General features: G+C 49.6%; 1 protein-coding gene across 4 annotated transcripts; it reads left to right on the top strand.

The window, feature by feature from the left end:
* Positions 1-1,202: 1,202 nt before the first annotated feature.
* Positions 1,203-26,604, top strand: Smpd4 (sphingomyelin phosphodiesterase 4). 4 transcript variants are annotated; one of them, XR_009056834.1, is made up of 21 exons: positions 1,411-1,486; positions 3,439-3,519; positions 5,013-5,099; positions 6,601-6,743; positions 6,825-6,900; positions 7,373-7,481; positions 7,561-7,613; positions 7,736-7,887; positions 10,274-10,403; positions 14,094-14,165; positions 17,462-17,548; positions 20,720-20,865; positions 21,465-21,555; positions 21,993-22,093; positions 22,733-22,896; positions 23,377-23,573; positions 23,922-24,155; positions 24,243-24,374; positions 24,519-24,647; positions 24,808-25,240; positions 25,959-26,604. XR_009056834.1 is itself a non-coding variant. In XM_057764528.1 (20 exons), exons 2-20 carry the CDS (start codon positions 3,481-3,483, stop codon positions 25,135-25,137), a joined length of 2,472 nt encoding a protein of 823 aa, XP_057620511.1. In that variant the 5' UTR covers positions 1,203-1,262; positions 3,439-3,480; the 3' UTR covers positions 25,138-26,604. The 4 variants fall into 4 exon arrangements, 3 of the variants coding, with proteins under 3 accessions (XP_057620511.1, XP_057620508.1, XP_057620510.1); XM_057764528.1 differs by lacking the exon at positions 1,411-1,486 and adding an exon at positions 1,203-1,262 and having other exon boundaries at positions 24,808-26,604; XM_057764525.1 differs by having other exon boundaries at positions 24,808-26,604.

The raw sequence follows: 26,604 nt of genomic DNA, 5'->3' as shown, positions 1-26,604 counted from the left end.
AAAGGAAGGAAGGAAGGAAGGAAGGAAGGAAGGAAGGAAGGAAGGAAGGAAGGAAGGAAACTGGAGAGATGGCTCAACAATAAAGAATGAACATATCAACTCACAGTCTCAGGGGATCTGATGCTCTCTCTGCCCTTCTTTGTCCCTAGGTGGTGTCCACATGGTGCACAGACAGACAGGCAGGTAAAACACTCATGCACCACCTGTCTTGCCCACCGCTCCATCCCTCTAGCTTCTGGTGGCCCAGGCTGTTCCACAGGTCCCAGCCAGGCAGCTCCAGCATGGAGGGTGGGGCGGGGGTAGGGTCGGGAGGAATCTTTTCATAGTTGATTGTTTGACTTGTACTGAGTGCCTTGTGTACACGGGACAGTGTCTTAGGCACGGGGATGGTACGGTGGAAAGCAGCACCCAGAGCCGTGCCTGGCAAATACTGGATGACAGGAATTCACGATTACATGTAATTATCTATTTTGTGTAAGTTCCCTACTTGAAGCACTCTTTAAGGGCTCTAACAATGGCTTTTTAAATTTCTTAAGGCTTTTTAAACTTTTAATTAGCTTATAAATTGTGAGGATCTTGTAAATGGCTTTTGTTGTTGTTGATTCGCCTTCCTACTCTTCTCAACCCCCCTTGTACCTTTCCACTCCTCTTCCATGTCACGTGTGTCCTCTTGTTCCTCCATCCTCTTCCCTTGTCATCATCATTCTACTTTCAGAGCTCACACCTACTTTCTCTTCCTTTACTACACACGCCTATGTGGGCCTTGGGGTCCTTTGGATGACACTTATCCGGCCCTGTTTCTTTGGAGAAAACTCTCTGTTGGTAGTTTGGGTGCTTAATTGTAGTTCTTTTTGCACTGTAGATATTACCGTCATCCTTCGCCCTTAAGTACATCTGGGAAAGATTTTCTCCCATTCTTTAGGCTGACTGTTCTCTCTACTCCGTATCTTCTGTATAAACTTTTTAATTTCATGTAGTCCCATTTTTAATTCTCTGGGCTGTTTTTTTTTTTCCCCTCCTCCGGGCTGTTTCTGCGCCAGTGAAGTCAGGTGTAGAAAATTCTTGCCTATATCTACTTTTCTTGAAATGTATTCCTTTGCTTTCCTCTGTATTTCAGACCTCATGCTGAGCCTCTTTGATTCCCGCCAAAGCAAGGGGGCGTGGTTCCCGGCGCAGCTTGATGACGACATTTCGGCGCCGAGTGGCCGAATGGCGGCTTCAATATTTTGAGAAGCTCGAGATTTGTGCGTTCAGCACCGCAGGTGAGTGGCGGAAGCCGCGCGTGAGGCAGCCCCGCACCGTGCGGTTTCCTCGAGTCCCCGCCGAGGCCGGCTCAGTTCCTCCCCGAGCCGTGGGACTTCGGGGCTCCCGGCAGCTCCTCCTAATCGGGGCCGGCAGGGAGCGGAGGGCCCAGCTGCACCCTCACGCCACCTCCAGGGCCATGCCTTTCTGCCGCCTTCCTGCGTGGTCCTCACAGCCAGTCCCGGTAGGGGCTTGATGGACGCGTGATGCGGGAGTTGAGGGAGGGAGGACTTGGAGTGAAAACTGAACCTTGGGCTTAGCTAGTGGTGTTGGTCGTAGAACTCGGTGTGGGTCTAGGTTCTCTACCTTCTGACTTTTCCGAGCCTCGGTTTCCTCCTCTTTAATAGGGTAGTCTCGAAACTTCGCGATCAACAAATGGGGGCAAGCCGCAGCTTCTCATAGAGTAGCCAAAGGAGGGCCTGGCTGTGGCGCGATAATCTTGGCCTGAGAGCGTTAATTCTCAATCGTTAGAAACCTCAAAGACAGAGTTGAAAGCAGCGCCTGAAGAAAGTGGGTATTGAGGGGTCAAGTGAAGCGAACGCCTTTGGCACTGCCTGCGCAGTGGCACGGGGCGTGGCTGACAGGGTCTAAAATCAAGTGGGTAAGAGTCGTTGAAAAAGCTGTGGAAAGACCCATGTTTGACATCTCTGGCCCTCCCTTTCAGCTGCCTGCTTTCTGTGAGGAGAGCGTTACTTGTCTCCTCTAGAGCCTTGTCTTTATCAAATACTCCACAGTTTTGTGCTGCCCTGATCATTTTGGAGTAGTTTGTAATTTTGGTCAGGACTGAGACATTTTAAGTTTTCCTTAATACTAAAACCGATAGTTTAAGAATTGGAAAAACCTGGGAAATGATTGTCTTGCCAAATGGCATAGATTGGTGTGGTCTCCTCAAAACTGCAGCTTCCTTCAGCTCCTGCTGCTCAACTTCTCTCCTCACAGACTGCCAGTTGCCACCTTGGCATCTTTACTCCTATAGTGGGCAGAGCTGTGGGGAAAGACCTCACTGGACCATCAGTGGAATGCAGGCTTCTTCTCTGTCCTTGTTGACTATGATTACTTAGTGTTTCTGACTGCGGTGGCCAGAGAGATAGGAAGCTGCAGAGCTAGTCCTAATTTTTGGTGGCCATTTCAAAGGCTTCCTTCCTAGAACTTGCTCTTCATTCGTTACAAAGACCACGTTATATGCTTTGCCCTTCTCTTTCAAATAAGAGGTTTGTAAGGAGTTTACCTGAGTCTTGGCTCTGCTGCTTACTGCTTGGGTGTCAAGAGAGTTTTTGTAGTGTTCTACCTGCTTTCTTATTTGTGTCCGCCTCATGAGGTTATGTGGAGATGGACTTTCTGCCCTTCCGAACTTAGCACCTTTTGCATTTGCTTTCTTTTAGTTACAAAATCACAAGGCCGAGCCAACGTAAGTGAGGTATCTGCTTAGAATATTAGAGGAGCCAAACCGAGATCTGCTCAGATCTGCAGGCTTGGGGGAGGAATCTGCTTCCAAGCTCTCTCAAGTGGCTCTCAGAATCCAGTTCCTTCAAGATCTTGACTTCTAACTGAACTCTGCTTTGTGTCCACTGACACTGTACTTCAGTTGGTTCTTTAAACTCTCTTTACATCAGTGATTAGAGGGGTGTTTGAATAGCCTTGCAAGAACAGTCTTGGGAGATGTTCTGCCTATCACTGTAATTAGATAAGGAAACAAATGGAAGACTCTTAAAGCTGGTCCAGGCATCTAGCAAGTGCTATATAAGCCTAACCAAGCAGTGGCCACCTCCGAAGCTGTGGTCTGTATGAGCGTTGCATTTTAGAAATCAAAGGAAGGGGCTGGAGAGATGGCTCAGAGGTTAAGAGCATTGCCTGCTCTTCCAAAGGTCCTGAGTTCAATTCCCAGCAACCACATGGTGGCTCACAACCATCTGTAATGGGGTCTGGTGCCCTCTTCTGGCCTGCAGGCATACACACAGACAGAATATTGTATACATAATAAATAAATAAATATTAAAAAAAAAAAGAAAAAAAAAGAAATCAAAGGAATATATGGTGTGATTTGTGACAAGCTCGGCACCTGCTCTTCTGGGCACTGTGAAATTGTCTAGTCTGTTGTGTAGAAGATGCAGAGGTTTTGTCTTTGCTTTTCCACAGTGGTTCCCTAGCACGGCCGTTGCTGATTTTCCACAGGCTGTTATGGCATTCCCTCACCTGCAACAGCCCAGCTTTCTCCTGGTAAGTGTCAACTACCTTTGGGAGAGTTGCTGGGGGTGATTCTGTAGCAGAGGGACTTAGGACTTCTTTCTTCTGATTTGAAGGACTCATTTTTAGGGGACAAAGAACCTTGCTATAGAGCTGTGCTGCCCTCTGTTTGTTTTTTGAGACGGGGTCTTTTTATGTAACGCTGACTATTATGGAAATTTCTATGTAGACCAGATTGACTTTGAACTCACAGAGATTCGACTGCCTCTGCCTCGTGAGTGCTGGGATTAAAGGCGTGCACTACCATACCTGGCTGTGCAGGCCTCTTGAAGTCTAGTCCATCTTGCCGTAGTTCACCAAGTGCTGGGATTATTGTGGGCTTGTCCCACCATACTCAGCTGATTTGAAAATCTCTCTACTAGATTTTTTTTTAAAATAGGAAACAATACCAAAATCAGTGTTAGAATACTTACTGTGCCTTAACTTAGTACAGGATATTACATGCATTCAATCTCTGGACTCTCCATGGAGTCAGTGTATTCTCCCCATATCCCATGACCTCAGTAGATCTCCATGGAGTCAGTATGTTGTCCCCATGTCCCGTGACCTCAGTAGATGTCCATGGAGTCAGTATGTTGTCCCCATGTCCCGTGACCTCAGTAGATGTCCATGGAGTCAGTATGTTGTCCCCATGTCCCGTGACCTCAGTAGATCTCCTTGGTTTCTGTCCTGAGTGTTTCGCTGGTTTATTTGTCTAAATGAATATTGAATTGGCAGAGGCCGTCATCTGTAGTTCCAAATTACTTAATTTTTTTTTGAGTTTTTAATATAATTACATCATTGCCTTCTTTTTTTAAGGTGGTGACTCCAGTAAGTTGCTATCCACTGGTTAAGAGAAAACAGGTGACTGGGTGGTGGAGCACGCCTTTAATCCTAGCACTCTGGCGGCAGAGGCAGGCAGATCTTTGTGAGTTCAAGGACATCCTGGCCTATAGCCTGAGTTCCAGGACAGCCAGGGCTCCCTCCATGAGAAACCTTGCCTTAAAAAAACCAAAAGGAGAGAGGGGGGGGGAGGGGGAGGAGGAGGAAGAGAAGGAGAGAGAAAGATAGAAGTGTTCTGTTCTCTGCACTTATTGGCCATTCTGACTGATGGTCACAGATGAAATCATGGGTGGTTGAGGAGGTGGAAAGTTTGCATCTCCTGTGTATCACCCATACAATAGGAGTCCTGTCCTTACTGTGGGACTGATCCTAACGCTGACCCCCTACTTGTGCACCAGTGGGAGTCAGTTTCCTTCTGATAATGCCTGTTACTCTCTGAAGTAACAGGCTTCTGAGGGAGCCCCTGAGAATTTCTGGTCTAAAGGTGGTAGAATTATAGCATCTTTCTTCTAGAAGCTCGCTGTGGCTCTTTGATACATGCACACCTTGGTGCATCAAGTGCTGGAACCAATGCTTGTGTTTCCCTTTTGATTAGACACAAACTGTAGCGAGTCTGTTTACGATTCCCTCACATTGTCTTCTAGGCAAGCCTGAAAGCCGATTCTGTGAATAAGCCCTTTGCACAGCGTTGCCAAGACTTGGTGAAAGTCATTGAGGATTTTCCAGCCAAGGTACAGCTTTGCCTGCAGGTCCCTTTGGGTATCTCCTTAATGTGTCTGTAGTGGGTAGAAGCCAGAAATGCTAGAAACACCCTACAGTACACAGGACAGCTCCCTGCAACAGCAGAGTATCCAGCCTAAAGCCTGGTGTAGTAATGCACACTGTAGCCCCGTCACTTGGAATGCAGGAGGGTCAGGAGTTCAAGGACAGGCTACACAGCAAGTTCAAGGCCGACCTTGGTTGCCTGAGACCCTGTCTCAAAAACAACAACAAAGTATCTAGTCCCAAATGTCCATGGTACTAAGATTGAGAACCTTTGATATAAATACTTTGAGAATGTTTATTTAATACACGCTTGAAATTGTTGAGCCCAAGAAGTTGGCCTGGGCAACAAATTAATACTGTTGTTATGTTTCAGTGATTTGATTTTTGTTTTTTTAAAAAGTATTTCTTTCCTTTTTAGTAGATGTCTGTTAAGATCAGAAGGGTTTTAGGGAATAGTGTTTATGTATGTGGAGGTATACATGTTTGTGTATGTGTGCAGGTTCTTATGGGTATGTGTGCAACCTCAGGTATTGTTCGTCAGCCGCTCTCCACCTTGTTTGGGACCTGGGCCTTGCTGTTTAGGCTCAGTGGGTGGGTGGCCAGCAAGCCCCAGGGACTCTCCCATCTGGCTCCTCAGCACTGGGGTTATTAGCATATGGTACTACACTTCTATTCTTGTGTGAATGCTGGGGATCAAACTCTGGTCTTCAGCTTGTACAACACACCTTTTACTGACTAAGCGTTCTCTGTCCCCGTTAGAGTTTGTTTGTTGTTGTGGCTAGTGTTCTGTGATACTAGGGACTGGGTGTAGGGCCCCACACATGGAAGCAAGTGCTCTCCTGTTGTATCACACCTCCAGTGCCTAGAAATTGCTGTACTTGGCTGAGTATGGTGGTGTACACTGACAGTCTTAGCGTTTGCGAGGCTAAGGTAGGAGGATTTCTGTGAGTTGAAGACCATCCTACTACATAGTGAGACTCCGTCTCAAAACAAAACAAAAACATTGGTGAAGGGGGTGAAGAGAGGCCAGAAAGATGGCTCAGTGCTTAAAAGCACTTGCTGCTCTTTCAGAGAAGCCCAGCTTCAGGCTCCAGCAACCATGCAGGCAGCTGTAACCATCTGTAACTCTGCCTCCGGGATATCTTGACACCTGCGTCTGGACTCCGCAGACACCTGCACTCTTACACGCACACCCATGCACATATACACATAATTTTTAGAATAATAAAAATAAATCGTAAAGAATATTTCAGTCAAAGACTGACTCAGTTGACCCAAATCTAAGGTTGGGGTGTCACATGACACCAGTGGAAGACTTGGCAGCTACTCCTCCCTGCTGCAGCAGAGCGTCTGTGGGTCTGTAAGAGAGCGACCTTAGCACGTAGTGATGCTGCAAACTGTAACAGAGACAGGATTGGCACTGGTCCTCAGTGAGCATGCCAGCTGCCTCACTGTGCACTATTTCAGGAACTGCATGCCATCTTCCCGTGGCTGGTGGAGAGCATCTTTGGCAGCCTGGATGGTGTCCTTGTTGGTTGGAATCTCCGATGCCTCCAGGGGCGTGTGAACCCTGTGGAGTACAGCATAGCAATGGAATTTCTAGACCCAAGGTAGGTAGGTCTCCTGCTTGAGAAGGGCTGAATACTTCCTCATGTTAATAGGCCCCTTTCCTTTTTAAATTTTATGTTCAGTGGCCCCATGATGAAGTTGGTTTATAAGCTTCAAGCTGAAGACTATAACTTTGACTTTCCTGTCTCCTGCCTTCCTGTGAGTAAGCTGTGGTGGTGAGCAGCACTGGGGAGTGGAGTGCTCAGACGGGTGGCTGTGCTGTGAGTGGGCAGGGAGTGCCTCTCAGGGCCCGAGAGGTGTCACAGCTTAGAAGTTCCGATGGTAGCATTTTTAAAAACTCATCACACATTGCTGGTGGAGACTGCATTGTGCTATGGCCTGAGCAGCAGACAGGCCCATGTGACAGCATTGCTCTGTTTTCTGAGTCTCCAGACCCGCAGGGAGGATTGCGGTGTGATGCTAAGGAGGTAGGACTCAAAAGACACCCAGTTCTTACCCTGGTGTGTGTGAAGCTTTATGAGGACAAGAGGAAAAATTCTAAAGCCAGCCCTGCTGAGAGGTCTGACCCCGTACCTGTAAAGCAGGGTCTCTGCCTCAGCAGCTCCCCAAGGGCTGTAACAGCTGAGGGTACTGTGCTGGTGACTGCCCGCCAACCTGCCTCTCTTTGCAGGGCCCTGTGAAGGCATCCATCCAGGAGAACGTCCTCCCTGACAGTCCTCTCTACCACAACAAGGTCCAGTTTCCCCCCACCGGAGGCATTGGCTTGAACCTGGCCCTCAGTATCCTTTGGTGGCCCAAGGTGTGGGAGGTTGAAGGTGGCCCATTACCTCTACATTTGTCCCTTGACACTGTCGTCAGATCCATTTGAATACTATATGTTCTTCTTTGCTCTGAGCCTCATCTCTCAAAAGGTACAGAAGGGTTACCTCTGCATGTGGCTTGTGCAGACTCCACAGTGAAGGACAGGGCTTGGCCATGGATGTCCTTGCAATGGCCAGTGCTCACAGCACTAATAACAATTTTGGTTTTCTAGCCTATGCCTATGTCCCTCCATGTTCGTACTTCAGACTGTGCCTATTTCATCCTGGTGGACAGGTACCTGTCGTGGTTCCTGCCCACTGAAGGCAGTGTGCCTCCACCACTCTCCTCCAGCCCAGGGGGGTCCAGCCCCTCACCAGCTCCCAGGTAAGGCTGCCTTACTATTAAGATCTGGTCCTTCTACTGGGAGTGGGGCCTCATTAATAGCATTGCCCAAGCATTGCCTTGTTAAGTATTGATATCTCTGTCCAAGGCTCCCCAATCTTTCTGGGGTCCCATTCTCAACTTCTCTTGTCCTGACAAAGACAGAAGGGGGTAAGACTTGTCTCTGACCTCATTGACAAGGCCTTGCCATAGAGTAGCCCTCACTGCAGATGGGGTCTGAGTTCTACCAAAGCAAGGAGTAGAGTGGAGGGCAAAAGATTGTCTTGTCTGGAGAAGAGATGATCATATAAGTCAGTGGGTCAGTGGGAGAGCCTGCGCTGAGAAGCTTTTGTGCCAGACCACATGCTAAGCCTGCTGCTGTACTGCGCAGTTGCAAGTGTGCTATGGCTACAGTTTGAGATTGGGTTGGGACCTCTCCAGCCGCTTTTTCTAAGGTTTTAATGGGCCCTTAGCCCTGAGCCTCTTGTTCCTTCTCATTAGAAACCTTTCTGCCCCAGCAGGAGCTGTCTGAGCTTCTCTGCTCCCTCCCCTCACCGACCCACTGGCTGCTCTAGGAGTCTGTGGGCAGGCACTGATGCAGCTCTGGTGTCTGCTCTAGGAGTCTGTGGGCAGGCACTGATGCAGCTCAGGTCCAGCCCATCTCTGCTGGTATGTGTATACCAGGCGTACCTTCAGCTCAGACTCACCATGTGAGGTGAGGCTGTGGAGGTGCCGATGGCTGGTGACCTGACCCTGATCCCTGGTGGTTCCATAGCTGGGGGGGAGAGTGTGGAGGTCTGGTAAATTCGTACCCTCTCCAAGGTGGAATTCGGGGGCTAAATGATTGCCTGGGCCTAGTTTGTTGCTTGCTTTAACTTTTCATTTTGAAGTATATCGCACTTAAAGAAAAGTTGCCAGAAAGAACTTTCACAAGCTTTTTAACCCAGATTTCCAAATTGTGCTGACACAGTTATGGCTCTGTTTGTAAAGAATATATGGTTGTTTGTTTTCTTTTGTACAGCCACTCTCAGTGTGTAGCCTAGACTCTCATGATCCTCTTGTTTCCACCTCCTGAAGATTGGGTTACAAATGTGTCCTGCTTTCCTAGAGGCCATCACATCATTCTTCTTGATTGAGCACAGTGCCATCTGTTCACCTTGGGTGCTAGTTTACTACCAAACTCCCTCATCAAATCTTTTTTTTTTTTTTTTTTTTCGAGACGGGGTTTCTCTGTGGCTTTGGAGCCTGTCCTGGAACTAGCTCTGTAGACCAGGCTGGTCTCGAACTCACAGAGATCCGCCTGCCTCTGCCTCCCGAGTGCTGGGATTAAAGGCATGCGCCACCATCACCCGGCTCCCTCATCAAATCTTGAGGGCCTATTTAGCGTTCTACCAGCTACCCCAGCCAACTCTGCTGGCTAGAGTCTGGTACTTGCCAGCGGCTCATTGTGCAGTTAGTGTCTTGGGTTCTGTTGCTGTGATACAGACCTGAGCAGAGCAATGTAGGGAGGAAAGGGTCTATTTCGTCTCCATCACTGAGGGAAGTCAGGCAGGAACTAAAGTGGAAGCCATTGAAGAACACTTTATACTAACTTGCTCCTTGCCCAGCCTGCTTTCTAAAGCAACTCAGGCCATTTGTGCAGGGGTGGCACTGCCCCCACCCGCTTTGGGCTGGGCCTCCTGTATCAGCTATTGAACAAGCAGATGTGTGACAGACTTGCTCCAGACAGTTTGGTGCCTCTTTTTCGATTAAGTTTCCTCTTCCCAGATGACTGTAGCTTGTGTCAAGTTGACAAAATACTAACTGGGACAGAAGCCGTCTCGGTAGCCCTTTGCCCCTCACTCCTCCTGTGCTTCCTGACTGTGGCAGAGGTTCCTAGGTGTGTTTGGCAGACTGGGTGTAGGTATTCTCTTCCTTGGGTATCTGCACATGCCTAGGCCCAACTTGGGCTGAGCGAGCAGGAATACCAAGTTCTTCCCAGTGTCCTATCAGATCTTTGCTGACGCTGTGCTCTGTTAGTGGTGATAGGTTCTTAGTCATTGTACTTAAGGTTGTTAATCAGGTTTTTCTACTGTAAATTCAAATCTATACTTTGTACCTAGATCAAGGACTTTGTGGATAAGAATGTCAAATTCTCATTTATTTTATCATCTCCTATTCTCAGTTACACAGTTATTAATAAAGCGTATCATAAGTTGTGAATTTCTGATGTCATCCCTTTTTTTAGCATCCCATTTGCCAAGTAGACAGTTTATAGTAAGGGTGTTAAGTGTATCAGTATTGGCCTTGTGGCACTATGATTCAGTATGTTGTAGGTAACTATTGGTGTCATTGATTTTGGTGTCAGCAGGGGTCTCTAACTTACTATTGTCTCTGTATCTCCTGTTAGGACCCCAGCCATGCCCTTTGCCTCCTATGGATTCCACACCAGCCTCTTAAAGCGACACATCTCTCATCAGACATCTGTGAATGCAGACCCTGCGTCCCATGAGATCTGGCGGTCAGAAACTCTGCTCCAGGTAAAGACAAAGGCAGCTAGTCCCTGCTTCTCTTTCAGAACAAACGACTAGCTAACACCTTCCACCATGTGGGGCAGAATCCCAAAGATACCTAGTCAGCTGGAGGCTGAGTCTAAATGGCAGTTTGAAAGCAGTGAAGAGAAACTGATGTACTCTTGTAAGCTAAATGTCATAGACAGTACTTTCTGTCCCAGATTCCCTTATCCACAGTACTGTTTTCCTCACGAGGACATACTCATTCATCTGCCATCTAGTTTCCAATGGATCCATCTATGTACATGTTCCATGTGCCCTACCTTGTTCCCTGTGACACTGTCTGTGCTGTAGTGTTGGTTTCCTGTGATCAACATATGCTGAGTATTAGGTCCTGCTGCAGACATTCCTGGATGATGTTCTATGACGAGGGCCCTCACAACCTCCACCTTGGTCAACAGTAAGCTCCCAGCCATTGAGCAGGAGATGCAAGTGGAAGGACAGAGTCCCTCAGGGGCTTGGTGAGTGGCCCTGCCCTCTTCCATGTCCCAGTGTCTGGAGAAAATCAGCTCGTTCCAGGGCTGGATTCTGGGGCTCATGTGGTTAACAGAGCAGCACTGGGAAGACTGGAATTCAGTCCCCAACTATGCACCACTAGAATATGGGTGCTGTGCTTTTAGAAATCTGCTTATTTTCAGAGGGGCCCCGGAAGGTCATTGTCATCAGTGTTCCCAGAGGGTTTGTGTTGGTGCGGATGGCTCACAGAAAGTGGGCTCTGTGTCCTCTGCCATGAGACAGATGACAAAGACAAAGCTTACAAAAGAAGTGGATTCTGTTTCCCGAACCAGAGCAACAATTCTTTTTATTTTTTTGATTAAAAAAATTAATTGTAGGGAAGTATATATAACATGAATTTTAACATCTTTTTTTCCGTTTAGTTTTTTGAGACACTTTCTATGTAATCCAGGCTGGCTTAGAACTTTATGTCCATGTACCTCAGCCTCTTAAGTACATCTTAACTATTTTTAAGTAGTATTAAGTACATTTGATTGTTGTGCATGTGATACACTTTTTAAAAATGTATGTGTACACGCATTTATGTATGCATGCGTTTGTGCATGTAGCATACACCTGTGGAGTTTATGTGCACCATGTGCACGCAGACCTGGAGAGGGCGTCAGATGCTCCAGAAAGGAGTTACAGGTGCTTGTAAGCACCGTGTGAGTGCTGGGAACTGAACCATTGCAAGAATAGCAAGTACTCTTAACTGCTGAGCCCTTCCAAACTGCATAAATCTCTAATTTTGACTAATTTTTTTAAGAAGTCGGTATATGCATATAATATATTTGGATCACACTAATCCCCACTACTCCTCCCAGATCCAACCCCCCATTACCTTACTTCTCCCAACTTCCCATGCTTGCTTTTCCGTCCTTCCCCTCCCTTCCTTTCTTGCTTTTGTAACTCACTGAGTCCAGTCTGTGCTGCCCATGTACTCATGAGTATAGGGCTTCCCCTGGAGTTCAGTCGACCTACAGGGAGCTACACCATCAAAGAACACCCCCCAACTCCCCCCTCCGCACCCCCCCCACACACACCCCCTACCCGCGTGCGCGCGCGCGTGCACACACACCCACCCACCCACACACACCCCCTCCCTGCGCACGCGCGCGCGCGCACACACACCCTCCCCGCGCACGCACGCACACACACACACACTCTCCCAGAAGTCATCAGTTGTTTTAGCTCCTCAGCTAGGGCAGGAGCATGTGAGTTTCTTCTTCCGTGCTAACCTTGTGTGGGCGACCCCAGCAGCGGTGAGTTTTTGAGTACAATGATCTTGTGTCCAGAAGACACTCGACTCCAGCTCTTCCTGACAGAGCTCTAGTCTTATAATCCTTTAGTCCATATTCCACAATACTCCCTAATGCATCCTTTGAGGGATGGGGTAAAACCACATTTTGTCTTGAAAAAGGAACTAAGCCTTCATGGCTGTTCTCCATCTCCCTTTCCTCCTAGCTCCAGGAAATACTATTTTGCTTCTGTCTCTACTGTCTGACCACTCTAGCACCTCATTTCTAGAGGATTTATCTAGATTATGTGGAATATTTTTGTGACTGATTTGCTTTATTTAGCGTAGTGTTCTCAGGGTTCATTCTTGTAGCATGATCAGAATTTCCTACCTTTTACTGGATGTAGTGTCTCATCCTGATAATCCCCTACTTAGGTAGCTCAGACAGAAGGATCTTAAGTTCAAGGCCAGCCTATAACATTTTGTCTCTAAAGCTAATAAACAACATCTCTCATTTGTAATGGTCAAGTAGTACTCTGTTAGATGGCTGTATCCATTTATCTGTCTGTAGACACTTGAGTACTCTGTTAGATGGCTGTATCCATTTATCTGTCTGTAGACATTTGGGTTTTGTCTCCTTTTTAGCTAGCTATTGAGAATATTAGCTTGCTGTGAATGTTGATGTTCAGTTATCTACCTTTAGGTTTATTTAGCTTTACTTTTATTTATGTGTATATGTATGGGTATGGATCATTTAAGTACAGAGGTCAGAAGAGAGTTTTAGATCGGAACTGCTATGTGGGTGCTGGGAACTGAACTGAACATGGCTCCTCTGGAAGAGCAGTAAGTGCTCATGACCACAGAGCCACCTCTCCAGTCCCCTTCTTTTAGGTCTTGGAATATAATGTATCTACAAATAGCATCATGAGGCCACATGGTAGTTCTGCTTTCTGTTTTCTGTTGTTTGTTTATTTGTTTTGTTTTGTTTTTCAAGACAGGGTTTCACTTTGTAGCTCTGGCTGTCCTGGAACTTGCTTTGTCCACCAGGCTGGCCTTGAACTCACAGAGATCTGCCTGCCTCTGCCTCCTGAGTGCTGGGAGGGATTAAAGGCATGCGCCACCACCTGTGTGCCTGTTTTCTGTTTTATAGCCACCGCCCCCTTCCCTCCAAGTAGAGTACATGGGTTCCATTTTTTTTTTCACATGGGAAATCAGTATTGTCTCTTATTTTGTGTTTTTTCTTTCTTTTTAATGTGTATGGATATTTTGCCTTCATGTATGTGTACATCATGTTCCAGTTAGAAGAGGGCAGCAATTCCTCTAGAACAGTAGTTACAGGTGCTTGTAAACCACCGTGTGTGCTGGGAACTGAGTGGCTACTGTAACTCAGTGGGTATGAAGTGATGTCATTTTGATTTACCTAATAATTAGCAATAGGTTCGCTATCTTTTAAGGTTTTATTGGCTTTTTTCTCTCCTATTTGGAGCATTGTCCTTTTGATATAGGGTTAAGTTTTTAAATTTATATATTCTACATAGAAATTCCTTGTCAGATAAGGTTTGGGAAGTCGTGAGTATGTTCTCCTATTTTGTCGCTTGCTTTCACTCTGTAAAAGGGTCTTGTTTTTGATGACGTTCCTGTTGTCTTTTTTTTTTTTTTTTTTTTTTTTTTTTTTGGTGTCACTTCAAAGAGTTATAGCCAAAGCTTCTCCCTGTGTTTTCCTCTGAGTCTTGTGGTTTGGGCTCTTGTATATAGGCCAGCATTTCATTTTGCATTAATTCTTGTGTGTGGGATCAGGTGCCTCACAGCTTGCTTCTTTGGCGTGTGGGCTGCCTGTTTCCAGCACCATTTGTTGGAAAGACTTCCTCACCATTAAATGGTATAATGCCCTGTTGACAGTGTGATCAGTTAATGTCCTTTTGCAGGTTTTTGTTGAAATGTGGCTTCATCATTATTCCTTGGAAATGTACCAGAAAATGCAGTCCCCTCATGCCAAGGTATGTGTCTGTGGTTATTAATCCATCTCCTGTCTCATGCCCTTGCTAGCCTGCTGTATCTTGTCAGCATGAGTCACTTGTGCCAGCTTTGATGGAGGGAAGCAGAAGCCCATTGCTCACCCTTCACTTGGATATCATACATAGCGATGACCTTTGAGCCTGAGGTCCTCGCCGTGCGACTCTACAGTCCCTTCCCACCACTGGGACAGGCTCAGGTCTGATGTTCCTGGTCTTCTGGGACAGAGAACGCTGTAGGTCCAGTTGATACTTTGAGGTGGCCCTGAGCAGCTCCTGCATGCTGTGGTGATCTTACACCTCCTGGGCCCGCTTACTGCTCTGGTTTGCAGAGCATCAGCAAGCAGCCATCTGTGATGTGTGGGCTCTGGGACCCTCCTGCATGTGGCCTTGCCTGCTCTTCCTCCCTCCTCTTCCTTGGCCTTTCCCTTGCCTTCCTCCCTGAGTAGCACACTCATTTGCAGAGATGTGGAGGTGGCAGTGTCCCTGGAACCTCCTGATGTTGGTACCCCTTGGGCAGGTACTCTAGTGGGCTGGTCAGAATAAAGCAGTTCTGTTCAGTTAGTGAGTGGCCCGATGGGTCTTGAGAGTCACAGAGTCACAGGCGGTGTCAACACACACTGCTGCTTGATCTCCTTACCCTGTAGACGGATCTTGTCATGGCCAGATGAACTCTTGAGCACTTCCCTTAAAATGAAGAGTGCATGGGTGATGGTGTTCCCATTAAGTGTGTCCTGTAACTGACTCCGTAGTGAGCCCTGGATACTGCTACCACAGCATCGCTGTAGCCAGTTCTGACTCCAGCATTCTGCCGTGTTGAAGATGGAGACTCTCTCCCACGACTCACAAAGTGCAGAGCCCCCCCCCCCCCATGTCTATTCATAGCATCACATAGGGAAAGGGGGACAGGGAAAGGCTGAAGATTCCTCCTAGACCTTGGGCACCACTGAGAGCCCACGACACCCTTCCTGATTCCAGCCAGACTTGCTCATGCTCTAGGCTGGCACACGGAAGGCTGGTACTGGGCTTCTCCAGGTTCCCAGGCCCCCAGCTGACTCAGCCTTGTCCATCTGGCTTGGCCTTGCTGAGGTAGGCTTGCTTTGCTGCAGTGATTCCTGTCGCTCCTGCTGTCTTTCCAGTGAGTAGAAGCCACACCTGCTCTTAAGAGCCAACCAGAAAGGCCCTTCTGGGTTGTTCCCTCTGACGAGTTTATCTTCTGTGGTCAGAGGGAAGGGTCAGTGGGTTGTCTCTGTGTGGAAGAGGGCTTCCCTCTTTTCCCCACTGCTGCTTCCTCTTGGCCAGACCTTGGGTGGATGAGGCGTGCTGGGAAGGTTGGTGTTCCCTGGATGACTGTCCTTTTCTGTCTTCTACTGAGACCGAACGTAGAACCCAGCCAGGGGTTTCCAGTGGCTGGACACCAGGGAAGGCCGCTGCAGAAGTTGCTCTCCTCTATAGCTCCATCCTGTTACTGGGGCCTGTACTGTACCTTCCAGAAAGCCTTTCCAGTCCCCAACAAGCCTCCACTGCCACATGCAGAAAAATTGGCACCTGAGATTCCACTCAGGTCAGACTTGTCCAGAGTACATGCTCACTCCCCGTGACTGGGGTCAGTGCTGGCTGTGGTCTGCAGGGCACCTGCCCTGTGTTCCTGCACGAAGGGGAGCCTGATTCCTCTTGGAGCACTGCACTTGAGCCTGGGGTCTGGCACAAAGGAAGCCTGTGAGGAAGGCCTTTGCTCTCTTTCCTGGAGGCTCCATGGCAAGTCCATTCTTTCCTCTCCTGGTAGGGCATGGCCTTTGTGGGGCATGACTGTGCTGGCTTTGGAAGTGCTTTAGCAGGCAGTGGTGCTGCAGGGAGGTGGGGTTGAGGGTGTTGGGTGGGGCCAGGAGGCTTGCTGGCTTGGCTGTTACCTCTGCTGTCCCTAGGCTGCCCCAGCCTCTAGGGGGATGAGACTCTGTTGGATTCTTGGGGGTTCCTTTCCTTGGAAGTCCTGTGTGCTGAGAGACAAAAGTAGAAAAGTCTGTCTCCCCAGTTGGAACTAGTAAGCACCCCCACCTTTAGCAGTTTCCAGTGTAGGGACAGAGAACAACCTGGTGGGCTGGGCCCGGGTCCATCTACTCAGATTGGAGAGAACCATCTCATGGAAGGATGTTTATGGTTTTAGATGTGTGAGAATTGGTTCTATTATATACTCATCTGCTGATTTGGTTAATAGATTCACTCTCCCCCTTTTCTGGTACTGGGGGTTGAACCTAGGGCCTCACACATGTATGCTATTCCCAGTGAATTGGGTAAACTTCTCAAGTCGAGCCATGGAAGTCCCTCGGTACTTCCTCACTCATTCTCCAAGGGATGCCTCGGAGCCTGCTCCTCAGTGTTCCTGGGTCTTTGCATCATTAATTCTCTTGTGTACAATGCTCTTGTACATAACTGACCTGTCCTGCTTTAAGGTTTACCCTACACGTGCCTGTAATCTGGCACTCCAGAGGCCGAGGCAGAATTGCAAGTTCCACGCCCACATAGGCTGCAGTATGAGACCCGGTCTCAAAACAAAAACCTGAAGATTACTTAATACTTCATGTGTGTGTTCAGGACAGAGGCTTTATAAATTGGTCAGTTCCATGTGGATCCCATATATGCAGAAGGCCAGTTGTACATCTCTACCCCGAAGTCCTTCTGTGCTTGGCTCACAGGTTTCTTTTCTGAGCTTCGACGTGGTAGCAATAGCATGTCCCAGTGACAGTGAGCTTTGGTGGGCTGTTATGTGTACACGTTGGTACACATTGTCATTTTAGGGTTAGTGGGACAGTGTTACACTTCTGGAAAAACAGAATTGGGCATACCTCAGGGCTTCTGAGGCCTTCAGCCCCAGCAGCCCAAGACTTCCTGGTGATCTTATGAAGGCTGACCAGCTGTGTAGGAACCTTGTGAGGACTGACCACGCATAGGGACCTTGTGAGGGCATGCCATGTGTAGGGATCTTGTGAGGGCTGACCACGCATAGGGACCTTGTGAGGGCACGCCATGTGTAGGGATCTTGAGGGTTCATCTCTCTGAGCTGGGGATTGCCTGTGGGAGTCCAGGGCTGCCGGGCAGTTTTTGGGTATTGCCACTGATGAACTGTTGTTCTTGTTTTTTGTTTTTTTCTCCTTTGTTCTTTCTCTTGGGCTCCTCGTGTTTTCTCTCTGCCCTCTTCTCTTCCCCTACCCTATCCTACCCTCCCCCCTACCCTGTATGTCCTCCAATCTGCCTCTTCTTGGCCTTTCTCTGTTGTCTCTCAGTTGGAAGTTCTACACTACCGACTCAATGTCTCCAGCGCCCTCCACAGCCCTGCCCAACCCAGCCTCCAGGCCCTCCACGCCTATCAAGTACTGGCCTTTCCTTCCCTTCCCCTGCCCCAAGGTGGGCGCAAGAGGGTGTGTTGGTCCAGTGTACAGTAAAGGGTCTCCCAGAAGTCTGGTGTGGTCCTGAAGAGGGAGTCCTGAACAAAAGACACCCATATATTTAGGGGCAGGCCCAATCCAGCCTTCAGCTTGACTTGCCCTCAGGTTTGCCGGCTAGCCTGGTTTCGGTATATGGCCATGTGGCTGTGTGAGGCACACAGCCTGGAAGATTATGGAATCTTCCTCCTAAGCCCCTAGCCTGCAGGGCTGTCTCAACCTCTCAGGATTTGTTGGGGAGCCTTGCAGTGGTCTGACTTCCTCACTATACAGAGGACTTATGTGTGATGTGGCTCCTGCCCTGTTCAGAGGCATGTAGCTGAAGGATATAATTGTATCACAAGAGAGTAGGAAAACATGGGGGTCCTTCTGTTGAGCCCCAGGCACTTACAGACTCATTCAGAGGCGAATGAGGGCAAGTGGTGACCTCGTGGAGATTGGTGCCTACTTAGGGAGAAATGACCAATGTATAATGGATTTGAGGTCAGTGGAGTGAAGTTCAGACCTCAGGTATTTGGGGGAATGGAGGTGGCTGATTTGTGAGAAACCGTGGGAATGCAGAGATGTGCTCCCAAACAGGGCTGTGTCTGTTTACCCTGGGGAAGAACATTATAACAGCTGACACTGAATTGAACAAAGATGAAAAAAAACAGGCTTGCCCACTGAGTGTTGCTGGCTTCTCACAGTAGGTTGCTGCTTAGAAGCAGCAGGTAGTGAGGAGCTCCCATGGGCGGACTGGGCAGTGAAGCAGCTTCCAGGGAAGACCCCATAGCAGGAACTGTGAAGATGAGCCCAGGGCTGGGCATAGTGGGAAATGCTATGTATGGGCTGTGGGAGCACACCCTCCTGTCATTAGAAAGTACAGATGGCACTGGGGACACCTATAGTACCCCTCTAGCATGTGAGCCCTCCCCACCCCATAGGAGAGGGGAGGAGATGGCTGGGAAGGGTGCCCAGGGCTGGTCACCTACAACCTCATGAAAAGCCGGGTAAGATGGGGCGGTGTTTGCTGCTGGGGGAGATGGGGTGCGGCTCCTATGATGGTGCTGTTTGCTCTCTAAGCTGAGGAACCGAGTTGATGTCACTGCTCAGGGTGTCCGGCCAGCTGCCAGGAGAGGAGCTGTATGTAGAGGGGATATGAGTGGGAGCTATAGCCTGGCCTGATGGTTGTTAGTGTTGATTAGTCCTTGTGACTATTGTATGTTCGAGGCCAGCCTGGTCTATAAAGTGAATTCAGTACAGCCAGGACTGTTACACAGAGAAATCCTGTCTCAAAAAACGAAAAACAAACAAACAAAAAATAGAAAATGGACTAGAACTCTGGTGGGTTGGTATGGTTATGCCAGTTGTCCAGTTGCATTTAACTTGTGTTAAACTTTTTTTTTCTCTTTTTGGTTTTTTGAGACAGGGTTTCTCTGTAACAGTCCTGGCTGTCCTGGAACTTCCTCTGTGGAACAGGCTGGCCTCCAGCTCACTGAGATCTGCCTACTCTGCTTTCCAAATGCTGGGGTTAAAGGCATGAGCCACCACTGCCCAGCCCTTCTCTATTACTAACAGTGTCACAGCTAGTCAGTTATAAAGCCCAAAAGGATTTTGGTTTTGTTTTTACGTAGTGCTGGTCCAGAGTGGAAAAGGGATACCTCTGATGATGACTTTAGTGCTGGCTGACATCATGGCAAGAAACAAGAAGTGTTGTCGACCAAACTAGGTCAGCACCTGTGAGGAGGAGGCAGGCAGGTGGCCACTCTGAGGCCAATCTGAGTCACTTGGTGTGACTATCTCAAAAAGCCCAGGGCTGGCGGTACAGCTCAGTGGCTCAGATCTTGCAGAACCTTCTCAAGGCCTGGGTTCCGCCCCCAAGAAGCCAGACTGTCTTTATGGCACCCGCTCTGGAGATGACCCACTAACCCGCTGGTCACATGATAGGATTGACCCTTCCTGAGCTCAGAGCCCTGATCAGATGCTGATCTTCAGGGTCACCAGGCCCATCTTTTAATACCTGAATAGTGGGAATTAGGTCAGATTTCCTATTTTTAGAGGGTGTAGTCTGTTTTTCCTCGGAAGCAGGAAGTCCTTTGGGAAGACTTTGAAGTTCTTGATAAGCAGAAGAGAACAGCCTTCCTTATAGCTAGTGTGGTATGACCTGGGAGTGGGACCTTTCTCTCCCCTTTCTTTTTGAAACAGTTTTATTATGTAGCCTTGGCTTGCCTGCCGTGTAGGCTATGATAGCTTAGCACTTACCACAGTCCCCTGTCTCTGCCTCCAAATGCTGGGATTGTAGCCATTTATCACCATGCCCAGCCATAGTGAAGGCACTTTAATGACGCAGAGGCCTGAGTATAGTCTTCTGTGTGCCAGAGGGTCAGGCCCTTTGCCAGCCTTAGCCCCATCAGGGCCCAAAAGATGTGGGTAGAGGAGCGCCTGACTGGATTCACTCCTGCCTCCAGATGGCATCTTTATTCCTTGCCCAAAAACCACCACCTATACTCAGATACTCAACAGCCAGAGAGGCGGAGAGCCAATAAAAGGCTCCTTTTAGTCCAAAGATTGTGTTTGCATTGTGTCTAAAGTTCATTTCACAAGCCTGAGAATTCTCTAGTCCTGGGGACTTTAGCTGACTGGCAGTGGGGGAAGTAGCTCCTTGGCTTCCTCCAGGCTTGGGTCTTCATCTGACTGTGCCTAGTACAGGCAGCTGGGCGGGTCTGGGCTTGTGGCTGGAGAAGGAACTGGGAAGAAAAGACATACTCTCATTTGAGCAAGGTGAGCCTTTTGCACTTTAGGAGGCAGCCAGACAACGTTGGATCCAGAGCCTAGGTGGGCTAGTGACCCACCCTGTGTTCACCGTCTGGCTCAGCAGGAGGCAGGGCCCTGAGGCCCAGTACAGGCTGCAGTTGTCTGAGGGTGCATGGCCAGATATTGCCAAGGTGGGGTGTGAGGCGCTCTTTGACGAGTGCTTCACCAGCCTGCCCAGGGCCACGTGCCTCAGTGCTCTGGGCTGCTGTCAGTTCCGCTCCAGCAGCATGGCCTGATGCTCGTCTCCTGTGGGGCTGCAGTAGGTGCTGTAGCTCTCGCCCAGCCTGACACCGCACCCCTCCCTAGGAGTCCTTCACGCCTACGGAGGAGCACGTGCTGGTGGTGCGCCTGCTGCTGAAGCACCTCCACGCCTTTGCCAACAGCCTGAAGCCAGACCAGGCTTCCCCGTCGACACACTCCCATGCCACCAGCCCCCTGGAGGAGTTCAAACGGTGGGTGTAGGGTGTGGTAGGGCTCCTAGGCCTCCGTTCCCCTTCTGTCTACTGCGACAGATCCCTGCTGGCCTGTTTGAGGCCAGAGGGTTGGCGGCTGCTGCTCTTAAAGCCTTCCCTCAGGACCCTTCCTAATGCTGCGACCCTTTAATACAGTCCCATTTGCTGTGCTGGCCTCCAACCATAAAATTATTTGTTGCTACTTCATAACTGTAATTTTGCTACTGTTATGAATCATAATGTAAATATCTGATAGGCAACCCTAAAGGGGTCACGACCCACAGGTTGAGAACTGCTGCTCTAGCTGCTCCCTGTGTAGTGGGAAGAGCTGACTGGCCAGAGATCACAGCCTTGCTGTAATGTCTTACCTCAGTCAGGAGACAGGCTGGTGCCAGAGTCTGACTTCAAAGGCAACTTATATACTGTGTTCTTGACCTCTGGTTTCTTCTGGAGAACAGGATAGAAACAGATTGAACCTCAGGGGAATGCTCAGTGTTCCCTACAGGCAGAACAGATTCACTCACAGGCCATGGCTGGCGCCTGTGAGCAGCCACACACCCCTGGGCAAGTGACAGCTCATGACTCTCCCGTCTCCACAGGGCTGCAGTGCCGCGGTTTGTCCAGCAGAAGTTATATGTCTTCTTACAGCACTGTTTTGGCCACTGGCCTCTGGATGCATCCTTCAGAGCCGTAAGCACTTATCCCCTGCCCTCGTCCTCACTGTCGTCTCCTGGGCCATGAAGTTGGCAGCCTGTGGGGTGGGTTGACAGAATGGGGGTGGGGGGCTGTCACCACAGGCCTTAGAGATAAAGGCTTGCCGTTCTGTTGGCTTTTGAGTACGGAAGAGCCATACTCTGTTCCCACAACCCTCAGAGGGACTTGCACGAGGTACTTGAGTTCCTGCGGTGTGTTCTTGGGAGACTGTAGGAGGAGCTAATCACTTACTGACGTCTACGTTGCAGTTGGAGAAAAGTGCAGAGCCCAGCAGGGCATTAGCCCTGCAACTAGAGCATAGATCTTTTTATGGACTCTTCAGAGCCGGGTCTAGACCATCAAAGGATGTTTCTGAAAGTCAAGTGCTCTAGCCTACAACCACAGGCCTTCAGGGCACATGTGTCCCTCCTTAGGTCCTGGAGATGTGGCTGAGCTACCTGCAGCCATGGAGGTATGCCCCTGAGAAGCAGGCTCAGAGCAGTGATGCTCAGCCACGGTCTGTGTCGGAGAAATGGTGAGCATCCCACCCAGCCCACGGACCCAGTGATAGCACTGCCCTCTCGAGCAGACGCTGCCTGGTGGACCATGCTCCAGTCTCACAGAAGCGGGGCAGAGCATGACCCTGGTGGACTGTGCTCCAGTCTCACAGAAGCGGGGCAGAGCATGACCCTGGTGGACCGTGCTCCAGTCTCACAGAAGGGGGGCAGAGCATGACCCTGGATCCCCATCTCCTTGCTTTGGCCTAGCCTGGCTCTATGACCGTCCCAAAGTCCCCCATTTCACCCTTACCAGCACAGAGCAATTGCCATGTCCCCTTTATCTTATACTCCTTGGGGGTACTGGGGTCACTATGGCCTTTCCTCTCCTGGGTCCCAGTCTTGCTCTTCACATCCTGTTCCAGGAGACCTTGTTGTGATGCCCATGGCCCTCTTGCAAAGGGTCATATGTTTGATGCTTAGTCACACCAGAGGACTGAGGTGTTGCACCCCTCTTCCTGCCTAATGCCTGTGACTTCTTTATATGGTGGCAGCAGCTGGGGGTGTCAGGAAGGGTGAGCTGTAGGAAGTAAGGACCAGTATGGCTCCTGCCTCCAATAAGAGGTCTACACCATAGTCTTACTCTGCCTGGTCCCCATCCTGCCATTTGTCTCCAGGGCACCCTTCATCCAGGAAAACCTGCTGATGTACACCAAACTGTTTGTGAGCTTCCTGAATCGTGCACTCCGCACAGACCTGGTCAGCCCCAAGAATGCACTCATGGTATTCCGAGTGGCTAAGGTCTTTGCCCAGCCCAACCTGATTGAGATGATCCAGAAAGGTGAGTCTTCAGCCCTGGGCCAGCCCCACTGAGCTCGACCTCAGCTGCTGAGAGGCAGCACAGAGGAACAAAAGGATGCAGCATGACTCAAGGACTTTCACCATGGCTTGGGGACTTGGGGGACATCAAAAGTTAGTAAATGCTCTGGGCTTAGTTGAATGTCCCATTCCCAGTGCTGGCAGCCAGGTAATGGCTGTATTGAGCTCAGAGAGATGGGCAGCAGAGCTCTAAACTGCAGCTCTCTCGAAACTGCTGTTGGTCCCTGTTGACGAGTGAACGGTGACAGGCAGCAGCTGCTGTCGCTAACCTAGCACTTGTCCACTGTTGGTGCTGCTGGGGCTCCCAAGCTTCGGACCCTTTGACAACCCAAGTACAACCCCTGCTCAACATTGCTGCAGCTCTTCAGGAGCCTGAGAAAATGATCTGGAATTCTACCAGGAGCTCCTGGGATGCAGGTGCCAGACTCCTCTTGCTTTCTAGGAGAGCAGCTGTTCCTGGAGCCAGAGCTCATCATTCCCCACCGCCAACATCGTCATTTCACCATCACCAGCAGCTTCCTGTCACCATGGCCCCCAGTTGTGACAGATGCCTCATTCAAGGTGAAGAGCCATGTCTACAGTTTGGAGGGCCAGGACTGTAAATATACCCCAATGTTTGGTCCTGAAGTCCGAACCCTGGTGAGTTACCAAAGGGCCACACTAATGTGAACTCCTGAAGTATTGAAGACTAGCAGAAGCAGGGAAGGGCTTTTCAGTTCAGGAAAAAAAGGAGGAAGGCTGGATACAGAGTAGATGCTCCAAGTTCTTTCCTCTTCTCCCTCCTTCCCTCCCCTCCCCTCCCCTCCCCTCCCCAGTAACGGGTAGTATTTTCTCATAATCAAGAGTATCTACACCATAAATGCCATTTTCCCCTGTGGGTGGGCATTCTTCCTAGAGCTGGTTACCCAGGGCCACCCTGCCTTAATGCAGTGACACCACCTTTGGTGGCCCCTTGAGCCATTTGCCATGCCTGTGCCTCCCTCGCAGGTCTTGCGCCTTGCTCAGCTCATCACTCAGGCCAAGCAGACTGCCAAGTCCATCTCTGATCAGTGTGTGGAAAGCCCAGCTAGCCGTTCCTTCCTGTCATGGCTGGGTTTTGGCACCACAGACCCAAATAGCTGCTACCCATGCAATGATCTGGATGAGATGGGTCAGGACAGCGTCCGCAAGACAGATGAGTACCTGGAGAAGGCCCTGGAGTACCTGCGCCAGATATTCCGAGTATGTGCTACTCTAGTGGGGGTGAAGAGCTCTCCCCTTCCTTCCCTTTGAAATTCCCCCTGAAAGCAGAGACCTTCTCTCTGCTAGCTCAGTGAAGCCCAGCTGGCCCAACTCACGCTTGCCTTGGGAAATGCACGGGACGAGAATGGGAAGCAGCAGCTACCAGATTGCATTGTGGGGGAAGAAGGACTCATCCTTACACCCCTGGGCCGCTACCAGGTAGGTCGCCAACAGACTGCTACCACTTCTTTCACAAGGGGTGCATAATGGTCACATGATCTGTCCTTGGCTTCCCCTATCCTCTTGCCCGTGTTGTTTGCAAAGATGTATTTTCGGAACTTTTCTCACTGCCTGGGTTTCTAGATCATTAACGGTCTGCGAAGGTTTGAAATTGAGTACCAGGGGGACTTGGAGCTGCAGCCCATCCGGAGCTACGAAATCACCAGTCTGGTCCGAGCACTCTTCCGACTGTCCTCTGCCATCAACCGTAGAGTAAGTGAGCAGCTGGGGCAACTGGGCTTCCAGAGAGCGCTCCTGCCCCAGGTTCCCCTTCACAGCCTGCTTGATCCAAGTCTGGGTAGAGAGTGAGGAAGCCTGGAATAGAGGGTGCTCTGCTGTCCCCAACGCTGCTGAGACCATGCTTGTTACTCAGTTTGCAGGCCAGATGGCAGCTCTGTGCTCCCGGAATGACTTCCTTGGCAGCTTCTGTCGTTATCACCTCACTGAGCCAGCCCTGAGCAACAGACATCTGCTGAGCCCTGTGGGGCGGAGGCAGGTGACCAGTCCTGCCCGGGGCCCCAGGCTCAGCCTGCGTTTCCTGGGCAGTTACCGGACGCTGCTCCTGCTCCTGATGGCTTTTTTTGTGGCCTCTCTGTTCTGTATTGGACCCCTGTCCTGCTCCTTGCTCCTGGTGCTAGGCTACCTCCTCTATGCCATAGCTATGACACTGCTCACTGAGCGAGGGAAGCTGCACCAGCTCTGACCTGCTGGCCATCTCTCCTGAGCAGACTTGTGGGAGTTGACACATGACCTATTCCTGGGCCTGAGAGACCCTGGAAGGTTGCTTCAAAGCCAGGAATAGAGGGGTAGGTCATCTTCAGAGTTCTTGGGAGTGGTGTTCCTGCAAAGATGGAATTACTCAGAGGAACCTAAAGTAGGAAGGAATGTTCCAGCTAGGAATGTAAGGGATGATGTCAGAAGGATCAGGGGCCATTCTGTAGGGCAATCAGTGCTGGCCATGGGTCCTCACCTTCAGCCTAAGGTCCCACAAGTGACTAAGCTAGTAATCAAGGCCTTGGTAACTGTTTTACTGTTTTGCTGTGCAGAGCTCAGGAGCTAGTGTGCCTGCAGCAGGCTCTAAGCCTGGGCTCTGTGGGAGCTGGTCCTGCCCAGGCCTCTCTGTGAGGTAGGCAGAATGGGTTCCAGGCCCCACAGTGCCATGTGGCAGGCAAGTGTTGAAGATGGTCACTGGTCCTCAGCCACTTGGGGATGGAGTTGGGTCCTTCCAGCTTCTGTGGACACAATGCAACAGTGTTGGATTCACCTGTAAAACTAAGGACTTCTAGGGAATGTCACCTTTGTAACACAACGGCTCTGTGAAAGAAGGACACCTTGACAGTCAAAGTCCAGACAGCTGAGGCCTCATGGCCGTCCCTCAGGCGACACAAGCAGCAGCAGCATCTCCATGGTGTTTTTAAAGCAGCCCTTTGTTCTGGGTGTGCACAGCTGTTGTTAAAAACAAAAGAAAACAAACTTTTTTTTTCAAGTTTTAACACTGGGCTTTGTATTTCAATGTAATTTCAGAATACATCATGGGACCCATGATCAAAAGTCGACCCAAAACATAACTGACGAAACCAAGGATCCGAATAAACCATTCTTCGGAGACTTTCACTGTCTGGGCTGAATCTTTAGCACATTCACCTGCATGGGGTCCCTGGGCACTCAGGAACCATGGAACAAGCTACTGGACACAGTGGCATCTCTATCTCATCACACACCCAGTCCTTTCTGCCTGGGAGTCCTGTTGCTTCCCTAGTGTGTGTTAGAGTTACTTTAACTCTGGGCGCCTTGAGAGTCCCTCCAGAACAAGCATCACCTCTGGCTTCCAGAAGCTTTTTAAATTTTTAAAGAATGTTAATGTTATTTTATGGAGTAAGTGTTGCTTGTGTCTGTGCATCACATGCATTGCTGAAGGAGGCCAGAGAGGTGTCGCTGTGTGCTGAGGAACAAACCCCAGTCTTCTGCAGTGTCCGTATCCAATCGCTGAGCCATCTCTCTGGCCCCCAGAAGAGTCATGAGTGCTGGATCTATGCTAGCCAGCTCCAGGCCAGCATCTTCCCAGGAGTACAGCCCCCTTATGGGGGGGGGTGGGAGTTGCCATTTGAGTGTCCAGTGTCTCCAATTCCCCTGGTCAAAGCTTCTGAATGACTAACCCTTATCAATAACC

Source organism: Chionomys nivalis, chromosome 3 (assembly GCF_950005125.1).
Source record: "Chionomys nivalis chromosome 3, mChiNiv1.1, whole genome shotgun sequence".
In the NCBI taxonomy this organism is placed as follows: domain Eukaryota; kingdom Metazoa; phylum Chordata; class Mammalia; order Rodentia; family Cricetidae; genus Chionomys; species Chionomys nivalis.
The sequence above is the reverse complement of the archived record's forward strand: the minus strand, read 5'-3'. Positions and strand labels throughout refer to the sequence as shown.

Coding starts and splice junctions, on each gene's coding strand:
- Smpd4 (XM_057764525.1), top strand. CDS start 1,442: ATGCCTTTCTGCCGCCTTCCTGCGTGGTCCTCACAGCCAGTCCCG. Junction 14,166..17,461: donor TGCAGTCCCCTCATGCCAAG/GTATGTGTCTGT, acceptor GTTGTCTCTCAG/TTGGAAGTTCTACACTACCG. Junction 21,556..21,992: donor TGGATGCATCCTTCAGAGCC/GTAAGCACTTAT, acceptor GTCCCTCCTTAG/GTCCTGGAGATGTGGCTGAG.